The sequence below is a fragment of the Colletes latitarsis genome, chromosome 1, assembly GCF_051014445.1.
Source record: "Colletes latitarsis isolate SP2378_abdomen chromosome 1, iyColLati1, whole genome shotgun sequence".
NCBI classification, from domain to species: Eukaryota; Metazoa; Arthropoda; class Insecta; order Hymenoptera; family Colletidae; genus Colletes; species Colletes latitarsis.
The window spans coordinates 50126229-50149393 of NC_135134.1; the positions used below are offsets into that span (position 1 = coordinate 50126229).

The window sequence follows — 23165 nt, forward strand, 5'->3', positions numbered from 1 at the left end:
AATTCAGTGCTTTGTTAATACAGTGTTAAAACGAGAAGTCGTTGAAATTGCTCAAAAGTATAAATGCATCCTCGCGATCCTGCAAATAATAATGATCACGCGTACGTTGCAATCTGGTTTATTACAAACCTGTTCTTCCGTTCGCGGACCGATAATGCGCGGAATCGAACTTGCTTTTCATGGCGAACCGCGTTAATCGAATTTGTAATTTAGCGAACCAGCCTTTCTAACTGGACTTTTTCCTCGGGTTCAATAAGTTAGTTTAGATATCAACCGAACACTGATTGAACAATGAACGAATACGTGAATTCTCATAAATTATACGTTTGCATTAATACTTGGAGAACCTTTCGCCTGGCGCCGACCACTTATGCAAGATACGCCGCCATTATGGTCCCGAGACCTCGAAAACTATTCAGCGTAAGTGTAAAGTTCGAATACAAAAATTATATGTATACGATCAGTCTATGGACGAGGATATTTTTCTGAGTGTTCAACTAACTGAAAAAATTAATTCTCAAGATTGGATTGTAAACAAAATAAATCTAGATAGGAGAAATGGTTGAGAGGTTCGCTACGACCACCCTGAATATTAAGAAAATTAATAACAAATATACAACGTGCTATTAAATAGTGAACAAATACGAGAGATCTTTAAATTTTGTCACCGTTTTTCGTTGAAATCTCTGTTTAAAAAATCCGTTGTTGGATTTGAATGAACGGACGAACTGGTCTAAAATTGGAAAATGTCTAAATTAAAAACTTGCACGGACTGTCGTGGAAATAAATAGATCGATGACTAACGGGGAACCGTAAATAAAGCAAAGTTTCTCAGTGTTGTCGGAGAAAACCCAAAGCGTCGTCGGTTCGTCATCGCGGGCATCATTTGCGTCGTCGATGTGGTCGAATCTCGACTGACAAGCCGCACCAGCGTCCGACGTCTGATGGTGGCTGGTCCAGCGTCGGCGTCGACGTCGACGTCGCGTGGAAACCGCAGCAACCGGCGTCTCCTTCCACGAATCGATAACGCGCGGCTCCTGGGTTCGTCGGCGTCGTCGTCGTCGTCGTCTTCGCGTTATCTTCGTCTGTCGACCGTTCGAGGCCGCGTTAACGTCACTCGTTCTGGACACGGAAAACCCCGATTCGCGTGGGAGTCTGTCACAATGAATCGAGAGACAAACGCAATTACGTGAGATCCCTCGATCTTGTTTATTCCCCGCGAACCTCGGCGGCTCGCAAACGTGTCTTCGATCGCGATTAATTCGATATAATAATAACAATGACGTCAGACCTCGCTGTTTGCGTTCCGAAGGAAAGGATCTATCAGCGCCTCTCGTAACCGAAACGAGTTTAAAACAATATTATTTTGTTATTCGAGTCGTAATCGGTTAGCGGTAGAAAATCGTCGCGTCACGATGACCGAAGGTTACGCATTCAAAAGAAGCCAAGAATATTTATAATGGCAATATCAGCCGAGAACGTAGCATTCGGCGAGCAGAGTTTCCATTCTTCAGGAATTTTTACGATTCTTGAAAAGAGTCCGCTCGCGATCCGTCTTTAATTACGTCTTGGACCATGGACGAAACGATAAATACGATAACGTAACGAAACTTTAATTCTAATTAGCCCCGAACGAGCATAATATTTTTCTCGGCCATTTGTCGAACGAATCATCGTTTATTTTATTTCGAGAGTTTCGACCTCTCGGATCCTGGAAACAATATATTCGTATAAGACAAGAGCAGCCTTACGTAAGACTTGTCCGCCAAGCACGCCCATGCTGATGCAATAAAAATCATCGAGTCGTTACAGAAGAAATTGCCCGGAGAAACACGGATAACCGAACTGACGAACGTTTCAACTTTCGCGGTTTAATCGAACCTCAAGCGTAATCGATGCTGTCTCTCCGCGGTCCTGACTCAGACCGACGAGAGGAGTTACGCAAATGCATCGAATCGAGTTAAGGGTTACGCCATTTTTGCAGAAGAAAAACCGAGACCTTTTTGCGCAAAATAATAGTTCGAACGTTCGAGAACGATACGGAGAAGATCCTATTGAAACGTAGCGACAAAAATCCGTCCAAAGCGATAAATCGTAGGCAGCTAGCGTCGATGCGGCTGACTAGCTTTCTGACACGTGCTTTCGTCTTGTACTTCGTAACTGTGTAACGCGTCTGAAAGGAACTAGAAATTATCTCACGATATCTGAAATTTCCTAATCGTATAATACGCAACGAATATTATTCGGTACAGTCTCGAAGCACCGAGAGTTGCAAAATCGCCTTGACTGTGGTTTTTGTCGAAGTTGCGTTGATATTTCAAATACGAAACGGTTTCAGACAAAATGTACGCGATAGAGCGGGCTGGAAGTTTGAGGCAGTTGCCAAGCCAAGATTTCGAATATGCTAGTGGTTTGTGATTTGTAACTTCCCAAAAACTTAAATACAATAGCCTATTGTTCACCGGAAGTCTTATTTTTCATGCTGTATGTATTCTCATTGTGTTCTTTGCATTAAAATATGTTAAAGAAGACGAGCGTTCTTAGGGAAATCATAAAGAGAAGAAAATTCATAGATTTATATACACATAATATATTGTATGTTAGTTGCAATATTCATTAAACCGAAGAATAGACTGTGGAGAGAAAGAAGGTGGAGGGGTGGGTTTATCTCAGGGAAAGAAAGGATACACTAGATACAACTGCATGGAAATTTCAATTTTTTGTCAATGTCTATTAGTTCTTGAATATCTCCAAAATTCGTACCTCGAATTCACCCCCCGTCTTATCCCCCATATCCACAATTTCTTCCACGATTCGATCGATTCTGTCGTAAATCTTGCCACGCACAGCATCTGTTTTCGACGACCGTCGATACAGTCTTCTCCAGCAAGAATTTCCACCCTGAAATCAGTCAAATAAAATCAGTCGGTGTTTCCCCTTGAGTTGTAATCGAAATGACGAAGTGGTGGTCACTGATGGCCTACGTTTTAAACTTGTATATTTTTTAATATGACCGACATTGGGAACGATACTTCTATTTGACGTGCTATAATTTGAATAAATGGATATCAACGAAGATTCTCGATTAAATACCGTTGGTAGTCGCGAACGTTGATGAAAGAGCGACGGAATCTTCGGTGTAGCTTCCGGACGTCGTTCGAGGAGACGACAGATCCGTCCTCGCGACGACAAGACAGCTTCTAATTAAGATTTGTTCGACGAAGTTTGGCGGGAATTTGGTCCGGGAACGGAAAAGAATTCAACGCTCAGGGGCGATGAACGCGCCGCGAACTGGCGAACAATGGAGCCTCGAGCACAGACAAGTTCTCTCGACAGTCTATTGAACGGTAGCGAGCGACTGAATCTTCCAAGGCGCATCCGTCACGATAGTTTAACCCGACGAAAGTGCCAGTCGTCTCGGTCGGGCGACTATAATCGCGGCAGTTCTCGATTTCTGTTCCGTTCGCGTATCGTAAAGGTCGCGACGCGATCGTTCGACGAACGTCTGGAAAGTTGTGCAAAATTAGGGGAGAGTTTTTGCGTGGTGCATAACGAATAAAAGACATTACGCGGCCTACGGCCAACCCCGAACGTGTTCCGTTCGAACGGGTTCCCAGCGAATTATTTAAATGGACATTTAAAACGACGAGCTTGTGTGAGAATCTCTACGGTGAAATCTAATCTAACGCCTGGAAAGAATGCCCGAATAACTGTAGTCGCTCGTGCGAAATGTCGGAGAACGTTGCTAATTTCGCGTAATAATCGCTAACCGAGCTCTGGACGCGACAAAGAAGATTATTCGTTGGTTCGTTTCGAGTCGAAAATTTGTTAAAAATTGTACACAGAAATTATGTAATCGGAGAGGCAATCTGTAAAAGTAAAAGAGAAATAGAAAATTTGTATCGTCATCGTTAAAACGGGTGAGTCGCGATTACGCGATGCAGATAATGGTATTAATAGCAGTACGTATGTAGGAACCGTCGCGCAGAATAATTAAATAACGTACGTACGAGCTTAATATTAATTAAAACAGTTTGTGGAAAACCGATTAGAACGTAAACTCGATGCTTATCTCTTGTTTCGTAATGCACGCGTTAACGATCGCGTCTAACGAAATTCCGCTCCATTCGAGTGGACATCCGAAGCGATGGATATTTAAGATCCTGTTATTCGTGATTTTCGAAATCCAGACGGTTGATTAGCGAGCACATAAAAATATTATATTGATCGGTGTAGTACTCTCCGCTTGTATGCAACAATTTTGCCCCGCGTAGATGTAAACACTGCCCTTTCGCCTAACGTGGCCACGTCGTGCAGCAGGTTATATAATAATTCCATTCCCTTTGCAAATCACCGTACAAACAATCGTATTAACGATCGTTGTGCAAATTGTTGTGCAAAAAATTGCTTCGTTCATGGTTCTTTTAACCGAGTTGTCGGTTTTTGTTTGCTCAGCAAGGACGACGCGTTGATTCACGCGGCCTCGGGCGAATGTGATTGTTTTTGCATGCAGGATGAGTCATTTAAAAACAACAGTTTGTTCATTCATCGTTGTACCTTGGTAAAAGTATCGCGAGTGGATCGGGGAAGTTTATCCGATGAAAATGAACCCAAACACGACCTGTTTGGACAACTTTTGTGTATAGGTTGTTCGAATCGCTTCTAAAAAAATTAGAATTATGTATAATTACAAATGGTCCGAACGTGGTCGTGTTTGCACTCATTTTTATCGAGAGAACATCGTCGATTCGTTGGTAACAATCTTACGAAGGTCTAACGAAAAGCGTAAAACTGTTAATTCTCATTGACGAATGATTCATCGGCGCGATTAGTATCCAGCGAATGCAGGTAGGCCGATGACTGGGTCGCATGGTTTATTCCATTTGCTCTCGAACAATTTATGTGAACATCGACCTTAGTTCGAGATAAAGAAAAAAAGGTCAAAGCATAGAAAAATAAAAAAAAAATCGCCATCGTTCCCAGATATGCAAAGTGTACTACTGTAGCTACTTTCAGCCTCCATTATATGTAATAATTTCTGATGGCTCGTTTTATATCGCGATTCGTACGCCCAGCGTTATTTACTGCAAGTTATTGTCTACCGATGATTTACTTCGTTTATATCCTTCGTTCGAATATCGAGGTAATCTCATCGGCATACTCCACGAACCGATCTAGAACGAAACACTTACTATTCATCGTTTTCTCTTCTTTATCTTTTTGTATTCTTTCCCTGGACTGTTAGCCGCTAAATTGATGACCCAGATGAATATTGAACGACCCTCGTCACTTTCATCGAAATGTTTTTTTTTTTTTTTTTTTTTTCTTTTGGTCGTAAACGAGTATCCCGATGGCCAGTACGCGTTATTGCACGGCGTGGGCTCATAAAATTCCTCGAGTGATTTACCGCATATTAGCAGCGAGTCGTGTCTGTAAATATATATATAAATACGACTTAAACAATTTCTAGCGACAAACTAAATATCATACATTTGCTGAAATATTATTCTCAAAGGGTGTTCAACTCCCAGAAATTTCATTTATTGGTGCAAATATACAATAGAGTAAAGATTGTTTTTCCTTTCAAGAGTTCGTGGTAATTAAACATTGCGTAATCGAACGTCCACGAACGGTAGTCGGATGTTTTAGAACCATACATTACGTTTCGTATAAAGGCTCGTTTTCTCCTCGTGCTTCGGGGGAAAAAGGTCGATAATTATCGTGCAGGCATTCTATGCAGTAAACATTCCTCCGGCAGCACGGAGTCCGAAATATTCCACGGCGGAACTTCCGAATTAAAATACTTGGAACGAAAAATGCTGGTCGACCGCCGCCACCGCGTTCCCACCGGCATTAATAACGTTATTACAAACTCCCGTCTCACGATAATAAGAGGGTAAACGGGGGAGGGTGTAGTTGTCTCGCGCGACCGAGCTCACAACGCCAGTAATCTCGTGTTTATTTGCTACTTCGTCTCTGATTGCACTTATCTGGCGAATTAATACTACAGTTTTATCGTTCGGTCTCCTCGCTCGTTACCGAACACTGCTCGTTTCCAAGCAGACTGTTTTCCCTCGACGACGATTTTTATTATCGCGGCTACGACTTTTTTTTTTCTTCGTCGTCGAACCGTTTTGGTCGTTTTCACCCTTTTCCGCCAGCTGCGCGAGCGACTGCGAGTCGTTCCGCTGATTTCAATATCGCGGCAGTCGACTGCAGGCCAGTAAACAATAAATCGCATTATTTAACATTGTGAGATAATTCCGCGGACTGAATTATTGCAACGAAGCAACGTAACCACTGTGTCTTGCGTAAACCGTGACCCATTCGGAAAATTACCAAAATCACAACGTGACAAAAATCATATAACTCTGCCTTATTCTGTAAATATTGTCTACGACCCAATACAATTTTCAAAATATAAAATACAGAAAAGGGAGTTGTTTATCATCTCCATCGAGGGTGGTGGGTCGAAAAGGACCTTTCCAACGTTAGCGATAAATACGCCTACCGCGGTGTGCAAATATTAACAGTAATTTTTAAATTGCCCTCGGGGCCTTGAAATATGGCGGACAATAGACTCCGGGAGAGACAACGTGCTAATCGACTCTTTAGCGCGTTTATTCCGTCGGAACTGAGTCGTCAGAGAGGTAATACGCGATCGCGTCGAGTCCTTCGTACGTCCTTTCGCGACTGCGTTTTTTAAAAGAGCATAAACGCTGCTTTATGCAAACGTATTCAGCGATTAATTCCCCGACAGTCCGGTTTAAAGACCGGAGTAAACACTACCGTGCCTCGCCACAAAGAAACGATCGAATTTCCGCGCGTTAGCGGGAACAATGACCACGACGCGCGCGACAATGAGATTCAAGTACGAGCTGGTAGTATTGTATGCATAGTCTGAAGTTTCAGATCGAACTGACAAGAGAACGCTTGTTAATCGTCGGGCACCGACTTCGATGAAACTTTGCACAAACGATCAGTGATCCGACCCGGGAGGTAAGATTTCGACGAGGATTTATGACCTCGAAGGAAAAACCACCCCTCGTGTCGGAAAGAAGCCCCCTTTCCTAAATAAACAGACGGAATCTCTTGGAAAATTATACTTCGTTCGTAACATTTTTTTCCAAGGATCGAAACCGTTCGTTCTTTCTTTTCTTTCAATATTTAACCGTGTAATCTCGAATCAATATGTATTAATACATAAATATTTATATGATATTTACACGACTTCGAGGCACGTAGCTATTCATACTGCACAATTTCCACCTTTTAAATTGAATACACGATTCTTTGCATCGCAATACGAACAACGATACGAACTTCTATTTACTTAAAAAAAAATACTCCACAGCGAGTAATTAAAAGCAATAAACTCTAGTCCCGCTGGTATTCGATGTTCGTGCTCGACAAAAAAACACGATAACATTGTTTCGGGACGCGAACATTCGCACCAAAGATGCTTCTCTCGCGTTGGGGTTCATTGTTAGTTGATCGCACGCAATGTCTCGTGACAATTAACGATAAGAAAGTTAAATAATACGCTCGTTAATATCCCCGTGCATATCAGTTCCGATCGTCTAGAGATATGAAAAATTTCAGGAGCATATTTTCGTGATTTTAAGCTTCGAGAGATCGATTTTTCGAAACGACTGAACCAGAATGTACCCCACTCGAAGAATCCAATATCGAGTCACCGTGTGTCGCGAGTCTGCACGGTTCCCCGTCGCGGTCAAAGGACTTTTCGATCCGTGGCGAAGATAGGGCTCTCTGCACATGACGTTTCTAAAGAGGCTCGCCGAGTGTACGCCACCCCGTGTGAATTGTCGGGGCCAAGGCGGAATAATACACCCGTATAAGGCAGGTGGTACTCGCCACGTAAACAGGAACGTCGCACACTCGGCCAAACCGATGCACACAGGTAGAAGCGTCGAGGACACCGACGCGGCGTTCTTTGCGCGTTGATACAGACCCCTCATCCAGCTTACGGTTTAACCGAGTCGACGAGGGCACCCGAGTGATTCGGAATCCTCGACTCGGAAAAACGAGACACCCTCGTACCTACACCCCTAAACCATCCTTCGCCACACGGCCGCCTCTGTGTTTCTCTTTCACCCTCGAGAAGGTAACGCAAGAATAATGGTTCCCCCGTTGTCCGGTTTTCGTTTCTCCTCTTTTACCGCCTTCGGGATCCTCGCAAGGTGACCCCGGGTGAAAAAAGGACATCGCCATTGTAGCCCAGGACCGACCGTGCTCCGATTAGATATCCTGCACAGAGGCTAGAAAACCGATGCAGGCGACCGGAATTTCTACGCGGTGCGTTTCATTTTTCTTATCCTTTCCAGGAGTTTATTATCTTTTTACCTGGATAATAAATCGCTCGACCTCCTGGCGGCCATTACTGCCCATCAGACTCCAAATATTACTCCTGTATTGTGAGAAATTATACGCGAGAATAGGGTTTTAACGATCGGAGCAAGTGCATCGAAAACTGTATATTTGTACTACGTACGAAGGGGTTGAAAAGAGACAAATATATTATCCAAAGCTTGCGAATAAAAATGAGAATTTTCGAAGAAGTTAACTAACAAGCTAACGATTAATAGGGCTAAATTTTACGAGCGACAAAACGAATTTCTAGCTCGTCGCGAACTCATCCAGGACCATTCTTTATAGCTTCTGGCAGCAGAATACGGTTGGATGAGCAACCTGATTGGTGTCGACCCAAATGTATTTGTGGTGGTGCGTGATTTTGAAACCAATGTACACTCGATTGGAAAAACCTGACGATAAATCTATCCTGTAAAAGATTACTCGTTTAAAGGTATTTTAAACGACACAGGAACGTAGAAAAAAAGGAAGCGTGACAATAGAAGTTGTTGCACTTTTTTCGATTACATTTTTTTTTTTTTCTGTCAGCAATGCGTCGCGCTCTTTAACGAAGACGGAAGTTTGCATGGAAAGCGACGAGGTTCGCAGTAGCATGGAAACTTGCCAAGTAGACACTGTCCATTATACGTATTAACAGTTTCATAAGGTAACCTAGGTAGGTCAATTCGAGCTCGCTGACTCCAGTGATTTACGACGCCGAGTATATTTCTGCGTGTACGTGTTTACGAAATTCGAACGGTTCCGCGAAGCTTTTGTTTTCTGTCTAGAACGCGTCGACGTGAAATAATTATTTTCTATGCTTCGTTTAAGGGCGAATCCAAAAGAACAAATTTGTAAAATTATAGTTTTGAACCTTCTTCTTTGATTTCTTAATATTTTAATCGTTTAAACGCTTCGTTTTCTTCCTTGAATCGATTATACACAAAGATGATTCTGGAATTGCAACAGATTTGCTGGAATTTCTTTCTTTGTATTTTAACTGAGAACAGATAGAGTTTCGAGTCGCTGTCCAAGCAACAATGCAAACAGTGCAAAAGCAACATTGCTCGGATTTCACTGAAAGACCAGAACAATGAGCTTCGTTAACCCAGACGTGTTTCCACTTTCCAGGTTTGTGTTTCCAGCTTTCGTTCTTCGTTTCCCCTTTCGTCTTCATTTTTGACGAGCGACAAGGTCGATTTAAACAATTATAAAATCTTAAAAAAAGATAGAGAAATCCTCTTAAAATTTTATCAATGAAAACCTATCGTTGTTTGCATCGCTTGTAACTGGATCGTTCAAATAATTGGAGTTTACGTTTAGATAAGCGAATTGAAAAGTTCAGATAGTCGAGTGCCAAATAAAATTTCCAATAAATGGATTTCCATCGTAATTATTTTCCCCGAGTTTCACCTAATTTTTTTTCGTTAAGAATCTAAAATTGCTCGAGTTTCGACGGTCGTTCGATTCCGATCGATCTCCGTGTTCGATCGTTTTTTAAACATAGCGCGTCGAACGGTCGAGCGTTTAAAGCCTCGTTAAACGAACGTCGAAAGCGACAGAAGCGTAATGCGAAATTCCAGAGATTATTCTCGGTAATTGAATTTTGCACTATCGAGGAGAGCGTTAATTTTAATGTTTCACGCTGCTCGAGCGTATTAAGTATGTATTCCTCGTAGCATACCGATCGTCGCAATGCACGGAGCAAGGAGGAGGGACAGAGTCCTTTCGCCGTGCATTTCGTTTGACCTGGAAATCGATTGAAATCGATTGATCGAACTGCCGGGCGTAATTTTTACCGGCAAAGCCGAACGGGTTCGTTTGACATTTAGTTTGCGGCGCGTGGTCGTTAATTGAATTTTACGGTCGCTTTACGGTTCATTGTGAACGCTGGGAGTTTGTCACAACGCGTCGTTTGTCTGTCGACAATTATCTGGTCACGTCTTCGATGAAAATAACAGCTTGGCGCTTCGCGGTACGCTTCGTCGCATCGACCGTTCTTGTTCGATTCTGTTTTTCATCTTTCAGAATTACGTTGAATGTATAATTACCGTACGCGAAGGGCGGAAAATAGTCCGTACGAATATAAACCGCAACATTTCCACGCCAAGCTTTGGATTATCTCCAGAAAACAATTTATGGATCCATAACTATCGCGCGAAACGTGAATTTTGAGCCGCGGAGTATTTAACTTTAAAATTATTCGTACCTCGTGCTTCTTCCGAGCGTTATTAGCGAAGTTTATGTCCTGACGACCTGTTAATGCCTGGAAAATATGTTTTATTTACTTGGAACGTATGGTATATAAAAACGTCAGAGATAAAAGGAACGGGATCTAAGAAGAAGCATGACTGATCGCTTGGAACGTTTAATAGAAGCGTAATTTTTCTCGCGCGATCTCCTTAATTCGACCACGTCGCTGAACGAACGTTTTTGTTTCCGTTTGCTTTCGAAGCCTTCGAGTGGTAAACTATCGAACAGATGCAATAAAGTAACAGCGCTACGCCTTGTAATTCAAATCGGTGAAAAACAAGGCGGCTCGAAGAAACACTGACACGCACTGTCAAAAGGAAAGTTCAGATTAGGCGAACAATATCTTCGCACAAAGGGTAACGTACACGCGTATCGTGCACGCGTTAATTTATATGCTTGCGTATCGTTAGGCTTCTCCCTTCGAGTCGATCGGATGCAATAAATCACACGGAAAACAGTGAAATTGTAATAAAAGTAGCAGTCGAATTAGAAAGTCATCTGTGACGCGAAATAAACGAATTATGAACTATGGTGAAAGTTAAATCTAACCGTCTCGAAGTTGCTGATCTTACGTATTTCTTTGGTTTGTTAATTTGATAAATGATCGTCTCTCGTTAGAACGTGGTGGATAGTTCCATCGTTCGAACAATGTCGTCTAATTAATTCGAGCAATTATTGCGAGAGTCCGCGAGAAGAGCTGAACGTTTCGAGATTCATCGCTTGGTAATTAACAGAATTTCATTCTAATTTCCTACAGAATTCGTTTTTGTTCCAAAAATCCAATCCATCGCTGCTTGTGCCCCCGAGAAATATAAACGTTAATTTCCCCTATAAAATTTCGATTCGTACGATACGTTCCATCGTTGACGTTCAAAATGACATATTTCCAAATGGTCTCGTCGAAAGTGACGACGGATCGATCTAGATCCAGAAACAATTTATCTCGCGTTAAAGCAACGACCTCGGAATATGGTGTGCTTATCGCGGCCACGCCTAATCGCTCTGATTACGGCACCGTCAGTGTCCTGGATCCTTCGAGTCTGCTTCGCGTCGTTTCTATCCATATTTCAATGAACTTGTTCGAGGCGGAATGAAGAATAAAAATGCTTAAACGCGCTCGAAATTAAGCGTGTTTGCTAGAACCCATCGTCACGGATATTAACATCGCCGTGCGAGTATCGGCGGGGATGCACGTGCGAGTAAAAGTAGTTTCTTTGGCGAATAATTTGCATATACGCTCTTTGGAACGCCGCGATCGCGTCGCGGGTATTGTTGTATCGACGCGGGATTATGATAGGTTTTAAATACCACTGGAAATGCTAACTAAGCAACGTGTTTTATCGGCTACGTGTATCGCGTTTTATTAATTCTCGTCCAACATAACGTTTGAGATAAAAATGGCGCGGGAACCCCGATAAAAACGACACCGTAATACCCCTACTTGTTTATACGCATTCTAGATCGCGTAGAAATCACGGTAATGGTGGCTGTTGGAGGAAAAGAGACGTTGTATCACAGATAATAGTTATCGATCGCTCCGAAACAGTCTTATCGATGATGCTTGTTACGAACGAAAACGACTTTTCGGTATCGGCGTACGTCGTTTCGCTTAAAAGCATAGCAATTAGTTGTATTTTCGTTATCGATGCCTCGTGCTCGCGACGCGTGGAACTTGGAACGATCTCGAGATAGCCCGATCCACGAAATCGACCGTCGCGTTTCTCACTTATCGCACAGGATAAATATTTACCCTGGATCGGTGGTCTACTTGACGAGAAGCGTAGGGTTCGCGAGCGACACGTTAAACGCGGAGCTAATTTTGTTTCACTTTCCATTTAGGCACAGGTCTGCGTTATTCGCTTGCCAAACGTGGCGAAAAACTTGTCGCGATCGAGATATTATACGTATCCGTCTTCAATTTTTCGTATTACTTTCTTCTTTCGCTTTCAATTCGCGTATAATCGCTGGTATTTAAGTTCATTTCTTTTACGATGCTGATAAGGGATTATCGAACATGAAATGGTAAAATATTCCGCATTCGTCGACCTGGCAATTACAAGTACATTGCGTATTCCGTATTCGACGACGAATAAGAGTATTCCGTGGATGCGCAGCTACCGGATTACAACGTGCTAAAACTTTCAATCGTTCAACTACAAACGGAATATAAAATAGTGATACGTTCGGATGGTTTTTGAAGTGCGATTTGCTCGGGTCGACACCTGTCCGCCCTCGATGGAACGCGTGTGGCCCCCGTGGATCGCGAAACTGGGTTTGGAATCGCCATCGATAGCCATCGGACGCACGCGATCGCTGCACGCGCTCGTGTCGGGAGTAATTCGTCGGGGATCGAACAGCGATTCGACGCGCGTCCAATTAACGCGGATTGTCGCAGTACGCCGCGGCAAAGCCGATGATCGTAAAATCGGAATTTTACGCCGACGACAGCGTCGTAATTATATTCCACCGTAAAGTTATCCGTACGGTCTAACGTTCTTTCAAAACGTACGACAGCAAAGACATATGTTACGTTCGCGCGCCTAACTTCGACGCGGTAACGTTAATGTTGCGACTCCTGCTGCATCGAGCACGCGTTCAGCTGAAGCAGCTCGAGAGGTGTACCTACTTTCAACGCGACAATAAATTCACTTTTATAAATTTCCTTAAACCTTCGAGTCTTCGGAAAATTACTTCAAAAGGATTGTCTTGATGGTCGAAAAATTAACTGGGTTTGACAATTTTTTGCACGATGTCCTCGTCATCGCCTTCTGGCTCGCAAGGTTCTCGGTATTCGACCCTCTTAGAAAAGGTTTCTTGGCCAGCTGCTCCGAAATGAGTATCTGTGCACCATATGTACCGCAAGAAAGCGCAGCGTGGAAGATCGTGCTTCATAATGGCGATTGGCTGAAGAAAGCATCATGTTATCCGATATAATACCGATATAAAAATGTTTCTCTGCAAGGCCCAGCCCAGAATTTTGGAGAACACCGGTCTAAAGGAGTTCCAGGACACGGATTCGAGCGAAATCGATCCGATCTTTTCGAGATCCGGTGTTCGCGGTTCGTACCCGGATCTATGGATCGATTTGTCACGATCTAGACTGCGTGAAGGCGTTTCGGCGACGACGTGCGCGCGTCGCGTGTACGTGCACGCCCACACAGGGCCGCGAGGTGGCGCGCGCGATCCCGCAAGAGCGTCAGTGTTCGTTCATGCGTGCGCGGGAGAACACACGCGTCATAAGAGAGGGGTTAGGGGAGCCAGAATGGTCTGCGAGTTCGCCGGCCGAGAGAAAGTGAACCAGTTGGCGGCGTTGCCGAATTTCTCGACGCTGGATACCTAGTAGCAACGTGGTGGCGTTGCCTACCTGTTGCGAGCCGGCAACCACGCTCGCGTCGACCGATTAATTGAACCGAGAGGCGATTTTTTGGCGAATTGCTTTTTTCCGCGACGATCGTCGAGCTCCGGCTCGTCCAACCTCATGCAAATCGTACGCCCCCCCCCCCCCCCCCCCCCTCACGCACACGCAACGAGTTTGGTTTCAACCGACGCGTGGGCGACGGGGGAAGGGTGATACAATGGAAGTTAGATATTCGATCAGGGGGTTAGGAGTTCGTGAGAAAATTGATCGATGATGCGTCCCTGGCACGCGCGACTCCATTTACGCCAAATCGGGTTCACGAGGTTATGGGGTCGATTATTGGTAACCCAGATATCGAGGAAACGTATCTTCCTTCAGAAAATTCCGAGTTGCTCGATATTAGACATTAGCGATCCCGGTTAACTGAAACGCATGGGGGACCGTTTCCCCAACTTCCTCAAACTCTGGTACAAACAAACGGCTAGTCGAATCCACCCTTTTGTTTGGTCCAAAGTTAATACGATAGTGGTTCTTCTTGATAGTTGGTACTGGTTTGCTCTCTGTTGAAATACTAAAAAAGTCCATTTTTTTACTTGGTACTGTATAAAATGGTCCCACGTTCCAAGCACGCTTTAAGATGGTCAATTTAGCACGAATCTCCCCCATTTTCTGTTCCTTCGTCCTGAGCCGCCACGCGCGATCCTACGTTTAATTACTCAATTACCGCGGCGCTGTCTTGCCACGGCAGCCGCGCGGTGACATTATAAATTCCGCATTCCTTTTCCAAGAATTAGACACCGTCGTTGGAAACGGTAAATCCGTTACGCGCGTCGCGAAGCGTTCGCTGTGACTCGTGTTTTCTTCATTGTTCATTTTTCGTTGCCCCGCCGCCATCCGTCTCCGTACGGCAAAAAGCAATGGTCGCGATCGTTGCAAAATGCCGCGTTGCGTCTCGTTACGTTCGCGCGTTTTCAAGCCAGCACTCGAACGGTGTCCGATTAGAATTTCGTGGTCGGCCGCGGTGTTACGAGCGAGCCTCGGGATGCGATGCAAAATGCATGAACGCGGCTGTTCGTTTATGTAACCGGACACATCAAACGTTGACGCGCCGACACCGAGCTAGGTTTCTTTTACGATTTCGCGTTCGCGGCACCTCGCGAACGGCCAACCCATAAATTTACTTTGCTTTCCCCTACGGCGTACTGCAACGAATCAATCGGACCCCGTCGACTCGAGCGATGGAACTTTTCAGAATTTTCCAGACACGGTCTGGATTCGTAAAATGAACGTTTCTACCCCTTCCAACGAAACGATGTTCATTTTACGAATCGTTACTCTACTAGCCCCCTTAGTCCCTCGAGTGATCCGTATATCAAATTCAAGAAATCAATTAGATTCATTTATACGAAACGTGCATTCAAATTAAATGATTACTTTCGTTTGAAAATAAACCCCGAGGGAAGGGGTTAACGGTTACGCTAAAAAGGTGGAGTGTGATCCAATCGATAAAATTACTATTTTCACTTCCGTTTCAATTGTCTGCATTATCGGGAAGGAAGTTGTAAAGTGTCGTCGATCGAATCGACGTTGATCCCGTGTTAAATTATGCGCGCGTCCCGCGTCTCTCCGGCGTCGAGGAATAATTTATCAAGGGACCAAGGATCGAGTCCCCGAGTGCCTTTAAAAACCAAGTTCAACAGGTTGTAGAACCATCGTGCAGCGTCCGTCTCCACTGACTGGAAGACGAATTATTCGTTCAAGCTGCTTCCGATCGACGTCTCGTTTCCTGCTCACGTAATTTCCCTTCCATTTCCTCGACGATCGTGAGTCGTTCAAGTCACAAGTTACCATCGACGATCCGCGAATAATTATTCCTGTATTCCTTTATTCAACGACTTTGTTCGCCGAATAAAACGTTAGGTACATGGTAAATTCTTACATTGTAATACAATGATTTTAAACATTTTCTGTGATAAGAATATCGGAAGACGCTTACGACGAAAACAGTTTACAGCTATCGAATGCATAGCGTTGTGTTTAATCGTTAGAAAAACGTATTATTCAGTCGTTGTGTTTTTAAACTTTCGAGCATGAAACATTTATAAAGAATGGGTGTTATTAAACTTAACACACTTTTCTATAAAGCATGAAACAGATACGTTGAAAAACTTGTACCGAGTCGGATGATATTATTTTTTACGATTTAACATATTTAAAGTTTTGTATCTTAAATTTTTGTTTACTCGTCGCTATCGATGCGTGATTATACTCTTTTCAATATGGTTCCACGTGCTTCCGTAATTTTATTAATTTTTAAGAAACGACACGGTCCACTTGTCTTAGAGTGCGGCTCCTGTCTGTAAAATCCTAATTACAATAAATATCACATCCTCTTAGAAAAAGTATAAAATAGGTTTCTACGTTATATTTCTTTCAAAACGAGAGAACCCATAGCAGTTACTAATTACTATAACGATCCTATTTGCAATTACATTGGTTTAATTTCTTTAGGAAAGCGCAAAGTTGCGACCTATAATTTATTTTAAATGTATTAAGCAGCTGGATAATTTCTCCGTAAATCACCGAGTTAATTAATTCCTATACTCTAACCAAGATGTTAAGGAAACGTTTTGTACTATGCATTGAGATCGTACAACTTATAACAAATCTAGTTGCATAAATATAACGACTGATATTTATTAATTTGCCGTTCGTGCATCGTTTTACACATATTTTCGCTTAGAATCTATGTATGGTCGCAGTCTTAATTAGCAACCTCGAAAATCCCTAACTACCAAGTTTGATCAAAATTGGACTATATAGAATCCACCATTTTGAATTTACAATTTGAATCTGATTACATTTGTCACGATACGATTACACTTAACCGCGTTATATTTACCGACTAATTGCCTAATAAAAGGGTGCAATAACTGTCCAATTATCGTGCAAAGCGATTGCACGTATCGTGGCAAGTCTAATCAGATAACAATTTTGCCTGACTCTGTTCCAAGTTGATAAATATGTGAAGAATTCGGCTCATCTAACTGCAGTAAAATTCGCGTCATTGTTGCGTCTCTTTACACGCGAAACACGTCCGGCAAAACGAATTTAGTCTGCGAACGGGTGTTGTAAACCTTCTACCCCCTTCGTCTTTTATTCCCCGTCGGGGTAACCGGATGAAAGCAACGAGCTGAATCGCTCAACGGGTGGCAAGAACGAAGTTTCGCCCGCTACTTCGCGTTAATGGAACTTTTGTTTTAGGTTTCGGTGAAAAGAAATTATTGCAGAGGCGTGGCCGCTCGAGGCGCGTTGTAAACGTTTCGTTTCCCATTGAAAAAACGTGTTTAGGAGACGGACAAGGCAAAGCCAGCTTTTACGACACGAAGATTATTCAATTCACCGTAAAGGGGTTGGAAGGTCGGGTTATTTCATAAAATTGCCGCGTGGGGGAAGCTCGAATAATTTTCATACCACGATTCTTTGATAATTTGTATAAAATTGATTCGTTAAACGATACCAGCACATTTTTTAAACCAAGACTTTGTTAGCCTTTGCGGAGATCAAACGAAATATACAAAGTGGTTTTTCAATATAAATATGAACTCCAATCGATGATCGGGTAGGTAGTTGAAAAATTTCCCAAGTTGGGAGTGCAGAATGTTTTTGTTGTCTCGCTAACGGTTCGAAACAATTTCGTTTTTAACGTCGTCGTTGCATAATTTGGTAGAAGGCGTAGATTTCGTGCCCGAGTAATTACGTGCTTGCGCAAAGGCCAAGTACAGCCGTGAATTTTAAGCATAACCTGAAAATGTTAATCTACTCGTTGCACACCTGCTCGCAATAGTTGCTTTGCAAGACTCGCAACTCCTAAAAATGACATGTTTTCTAACTCGCGAGCCGGTGAATCACCGTTTGCCTGATCGGCGCGTTATCGGGCAATGAATAAACGTAACGAACGCGGCGCGTAATTAACCGGGCAAAAAGTTGAACAATCCAGTCGACGACGGTGCGCTTCCGCCTCTGCGAGTTCGCGAACAAATAAATAGTGCACGATTAAAGCGATAATTAAACGAATTATCGAATGAAAGTACTAATAACGCCGTCGTTGTTTGAATTTATTTCCCCCGATATAGTGGAAATAATCCGATATAATGGGAGTTCGTAATCACGTTAATAAGCCGGATATCGACGGCGAAATGAACGAGCTCGACGAGGAAACGAACTACATTAAATCTATGAAATCAGGAGCGTTTCCTTTCCGCCGACTTCCGTGATTCGTATTATTGGAATACAATCGCCCTTTTCGGAGGATCGTTCCAAGCTCGTCTAGGAGCCCAAATTCTATGAATATTAAACAGAAACGAAGATACGAATTATTGCTTTGTCTCGTGATCGAACGTAAACGTTCTTTGAGAGCCACTGCTTCGGGCGAAAATTTTACTTCGTCGTCCAGTACATCGGACTTGGGAGACCACAGGTTAAGATGCATTCGACGGGGCAGAATTCGAGCGGTCTACGAAGCGTTAATGTTTCACGTTCGAAGCATTTAACGGCCCCGAGCATGGGTCGTCTTTTGCGTCATTAATTTATTTGCTCGTTCTCTTTCGTTCTCTCTGTCTTTCTTCGCGTCTGGTTCGGTCGCCAGCTCTGAGCCCCGGTGCTTTTAAATCTTGTTAAATCGCGACAGCGACCGAAACACGAAGAGTATATACGTACGTCAATGCTCGCGCGTGTATTTTGACGCGCGCGACGGAGGAGCGTCGCTTCAGGCGTGAGATTTAATAGCGTCGCGTCGGTATTAGTTTTGAAGGACAGCAATCGAGAATGTGAGAGGTCCGCTCGTGCAGCAACGACGGATGCAATGTTCCACGCATCCTTAACACGGAATTACGTGTCTTGCGTCTCTGTACTCTTATCGAAACGCTAAACGATCCGAAGTCTCGTCGAAAACATCAAATTATTATTTGGCCCAAATCAGGTGTTCTTTCCTTCCAGATCCTTAGACTTTGTACAAAATTCTTTTTACAAGGAAACGGTTCCATTAAAATTGGAGATCGTCTGTCGGCCGATATTCGTTATTATTCGAAACGTGTTCCGTCGAGGTTAAATTTTAAAACAATGTTACTTAAACTGCACTCCTTGTAAACGGTGTATGTTCTATGTTCCGTGCATCATCATCGAATACGATCGATTATCGAGGGTATTACCAATCGGAGCACATCCCGGTTTTACGGGCGTCTTCGTCGTGCTCGGCGATCAAAGGCAACACGAAGCTTTTACCGTGGACTTTCCCTTTCCAAACGATCGCGACGCAAAATCGTCGTACATGCACAATGTAACACGGGAAACGTTTCACGTTACAAGATCCCACCGTCATTTATTTTTACGAGTCCCAGGCATTCGAACTAAAAAGTTTCACGACCAGAGACGGACTTGTACGTCTCGAAATTTATTTATTATCTTGCTGTATGTCGTTGTCATGTATATACAGAATACACTTGATACGCAAAACTATAAGAAATACGTCGTGTAAGATACGAATTACTTAGGGGCTGAGACAACCCTCTACGAAACTCATTCGCCGATTCAACTTTTGGCTGTGCGTTTCGAAATTTATTTATTGTCTCGCTGTATGTCGTTGTCATGTATATACAGAATACACTTGATACGCAAAACTATAAGAAATACGTCGTGTAAGATATGAATTACTTAGGGGTTGAGACAACCCTCTACGAAACTCATTCGCCGATTCAACTTTTGGCCCGTTCTGTTTTTATTTTTCTGTCGAGCAGTAACGAAGAATTTTGGGAAATTCGTGGTGCTCGGGACGGCGCAATTTCCGTTATATCACACGTTGTCATCGAATTATGTGCACGTGTCGACGATAGGGCACGTAACGAGGATGCTGGTGCAAGCACGCGCGCACGCGTCTGGAAAGCACGAGAGCGTTTCCTTTTTCCCCGGTTGAATGAGACCAGAATTTTCTGCCAGAGTGCCAACGCGTGTTATGCAAATACGCGTGATCGTGCTCGACCATGTACCTGGCGTTTTCTTCTCGTTAACTTGGTATCGTTTACGCGAGCCTCCTCGAGACACTAGAATTATTTTCCAATTATTTCAGAATCACTCCCCCCGAAAGAAAAGGAAACTTCCACGTTCGAGGTAAACGTCGAGTTTAAAACGATACCAAAAAAAAACACAAACTACAGTCGTCAATCTTCGATTTTTTACTCCGAGACTTGCAAAAGCAATTACTCGCTTTGCTTTCTCTGCTACTATTCTGTTTATGTTTTTTGTAAGGCTTGTACAGATTTTTAAATAAATATTGTGAGACTCCATTTTGCAAAGCATTCGAGAGGAGCTCAAAAACGAGAACAACTTACCAGTATGCAGTGCAAATTTCGCTATTGCGAAGCTAAAATTTTAGAGAGAAGTTACTCATAAATAATGGATATGACGACACTGATTAATCACAGGACAGTAATTGGATTAACCTTTCTTTCTAATGGTCGGATCAGATGTTCGCTATTAAGTCTTATTAACTTTCACGAGCCATCTAGACATTTTAAGAGAAACACATCATTTTACTTTGTCGCTTACGAAAGTAAGTATGGGTCTCTTGACACCAATTAATTACATTCTTTTCTCTGCTAATGTGCGAATAACACAGCCTGTCGTACTTATACCCCTTCCCTTATATCCTATTCGTTATTACTAGTTTTGTCAAAAATCTATTGGCAACTATACTGCATGAAAATAAAGATAAATCATGCATACAAATATTACGATGAAAGCTTTCTTCGAAATCTCAATTTTATTGAGTATACTACAAAGAAAAATGATAATACTAAAAAGATACACATCCTTAATTAACGTCTGATATCTTCGAGTGGAAGTTAGATGGAAATACTTATCCAATAACTCGAATTATCGCGTAATGGATTCTTTTAACGCGCTCGATTCTCTTCTAATCGTCCAGCATTTCCGACGAATTCAGTAAAATCAATTTGGACCTTGTTTTTCTGTTTCAGAACAAGACCAGCCAGAACCCTACTATACAGTTCCTAGGAAACGAAGGGGTAAGTGAAATGTCGCTTTCTATTATTTAAATATTCGCTTTGTGACGCTACGACGACACGTACAGGCTTTCGACTTCTGTCGAATCGTTCGTGTGTGCCAGAGATTGTAACGGTTGGACGATACACTCGTAATCGACAAAGTAAATTGGGATCGGGGATAGTTTTTCGTCCCGATAATGGAATATGCTGTTTCCGGTCCCACGAGGACACCGGGGGCCTCGTTGTTCTTAATGCGTTTGAAGAAAGTTATCTTAATCGTTTGCACGACGGTTTGCCTACGTTTGAGAAGTTTCTTTTCTTTCGCTCGTGTTGACGCGCGGGATTATGGCGGCGACACAACGTGGAAATTATTTGGTTTTATTTTAGCAACTTGGAGGCAATTTTACGGTCCTCTTCCTACAAAGTTTGAAGATAGAAGCTTACCACTTACATTTCATTCGTTTATTTTGTTAATTCAGTTTGTGTTATTGTATACAGTAGAAGAAACAAATTGAGAATGTTCTGAAAATCCAAGAAAACCTATCCACTAAATAAAATCATATGTGGATAATGTTTCTCGTTAAAACCGGGCAATCCATTTGTCCGAGTTTGCCTCGAGCAGAAAAATTCGCGGAAATCGCGAACTCCCGCGCGATTCCACGCAATCCTTCGGAGAATCTGTGCAGGACTTAGAAAAAGATGCGTTCGCGCGATTACGCACGCGAGCGCGTACGGGTGGAAAAAATCGGCCTCGGTATCGCCAGCTGAGCGACACGTGAGCTCTCGCGATTTACGTTTTCCGCGGAATCCGCCGTTTAGCGCGCGTGACGTCCGCGTGTCGCTTTTCTCGGAACTTTTCCGGCTAGCTTCTCCATCGCGATCCAGGACACCTTGACGATTCGTTACGAAAACTCGGTTGCACGCTCCCGATTGCGCGTCTAATTCGAAAGTGTAAACCGTCGTTACGCTTCCGAGTGTGACGCAACTGTGGATCCGCGCTCGCGAACGCACGACATTTTGCTCTGTTGCAACGCCTCGCGAGCTTCGACGCGCGCGATTCTAGAAATTGGAACGTGATATCTCAAAGGAGATTTTCGTTAAGCTTTTTTTCTCGATCGGGAACTGTTTACGCGAACAAATCGACGGGAACGTCTACGTTTACGAGAACTATGACGAGCGGTTTGTTGCTTCCGTGGAAAAGCAAACATTCTTTGTAAGAATGACTGGACCGTTAGCGGGATAATATTCCTGGAATTGTTCGTGCTCCTATGTTTCTTCGTACTTTCGGAACTTCTATTAAATTGTCATTTTTTTTTTCTTCTCTTGCGTAAACGTATTAAACTCGCGATCTATTTGCCGCGAGTTTTAAAACAATCGGTCACGCGCCAAACTACGCGTAAAGTGTGGAGTAGACTCGAAGACCATTAGAAAAATCTGAAACAGAGCGTGTACCTGGCGGAGAGGATCCACGGATAGTACGCGGAATTTCTAGCGATCTAGGAACAAAGTCTTGACCCTGCGAAGAATCTCGTTTCATTTGTAATATCATTTGATGACAAACCACCAGAAAAAAATTACTCTTCGTAATATTGCCTTCCTATATTTCGAAATAAAATAATAATTAAGTCGTTTGGTACCAAATTACTGAAAAAAGAGTTCCTCTTTGTAATATCCTGGTGGTTTACACTGCTTCTGTAACCTCTTTTTTTTTATAAAAAGCACCGGAGACACGCGCGTGGATACAAAGAACGGATCAGGGGACGAACATCAAAGGTTCCATGCAAGAGTTTCGCCTCTCGAGCGGTGTGGTATCTCGTGGAGGGGTGGACGTTTGGATGGAAGCCATCTTTCGCGAGGAAGAAACGGGATTGACGAGCGGGGGGCGACACATCATCGACGGGTCTCGAGTTAAGGCGCGAAAGAGATCATTTCGTGACGGGATCGATGGATCCCTGTAGTCGATATCGCGCGTGCCCGTAGACGCTAAGCACGACGCCGCGCAACGAAGGTTTCTACTACGGTGAAGGCGATCGAGGTCGTTCGAGCAAGGTTATACACCATTTTCTCCCGTTGCTCGCCGTTCGTTGATTCGTCCGAGCGTCCATTCGTTTGTTCGACGTTCG

General features: G+C 43.3%; 1 protein-coding gene across 1 annotated transcript in view; it reads left to right on the plus strand.

Moving 5' to 3' along the window:
- Su(tpl) (Suppressor of Triplolethal) overlaps window positions 1-23165 on the plus strand; it is a 157773-nt gene that overhangs the window by 25950 nt on the left and 108658 nt on the right. The window contains exon 2 of the mRNA XM_076768800.1: window positions 21016-21063. Within this exon, the coding sequence (XP_076624915.1) occupies window positions 21016-21063 (48 nt within the window). The remainder of the gene's footprint in view (window positions 1-21015; window positions 21064-23165) is intronic.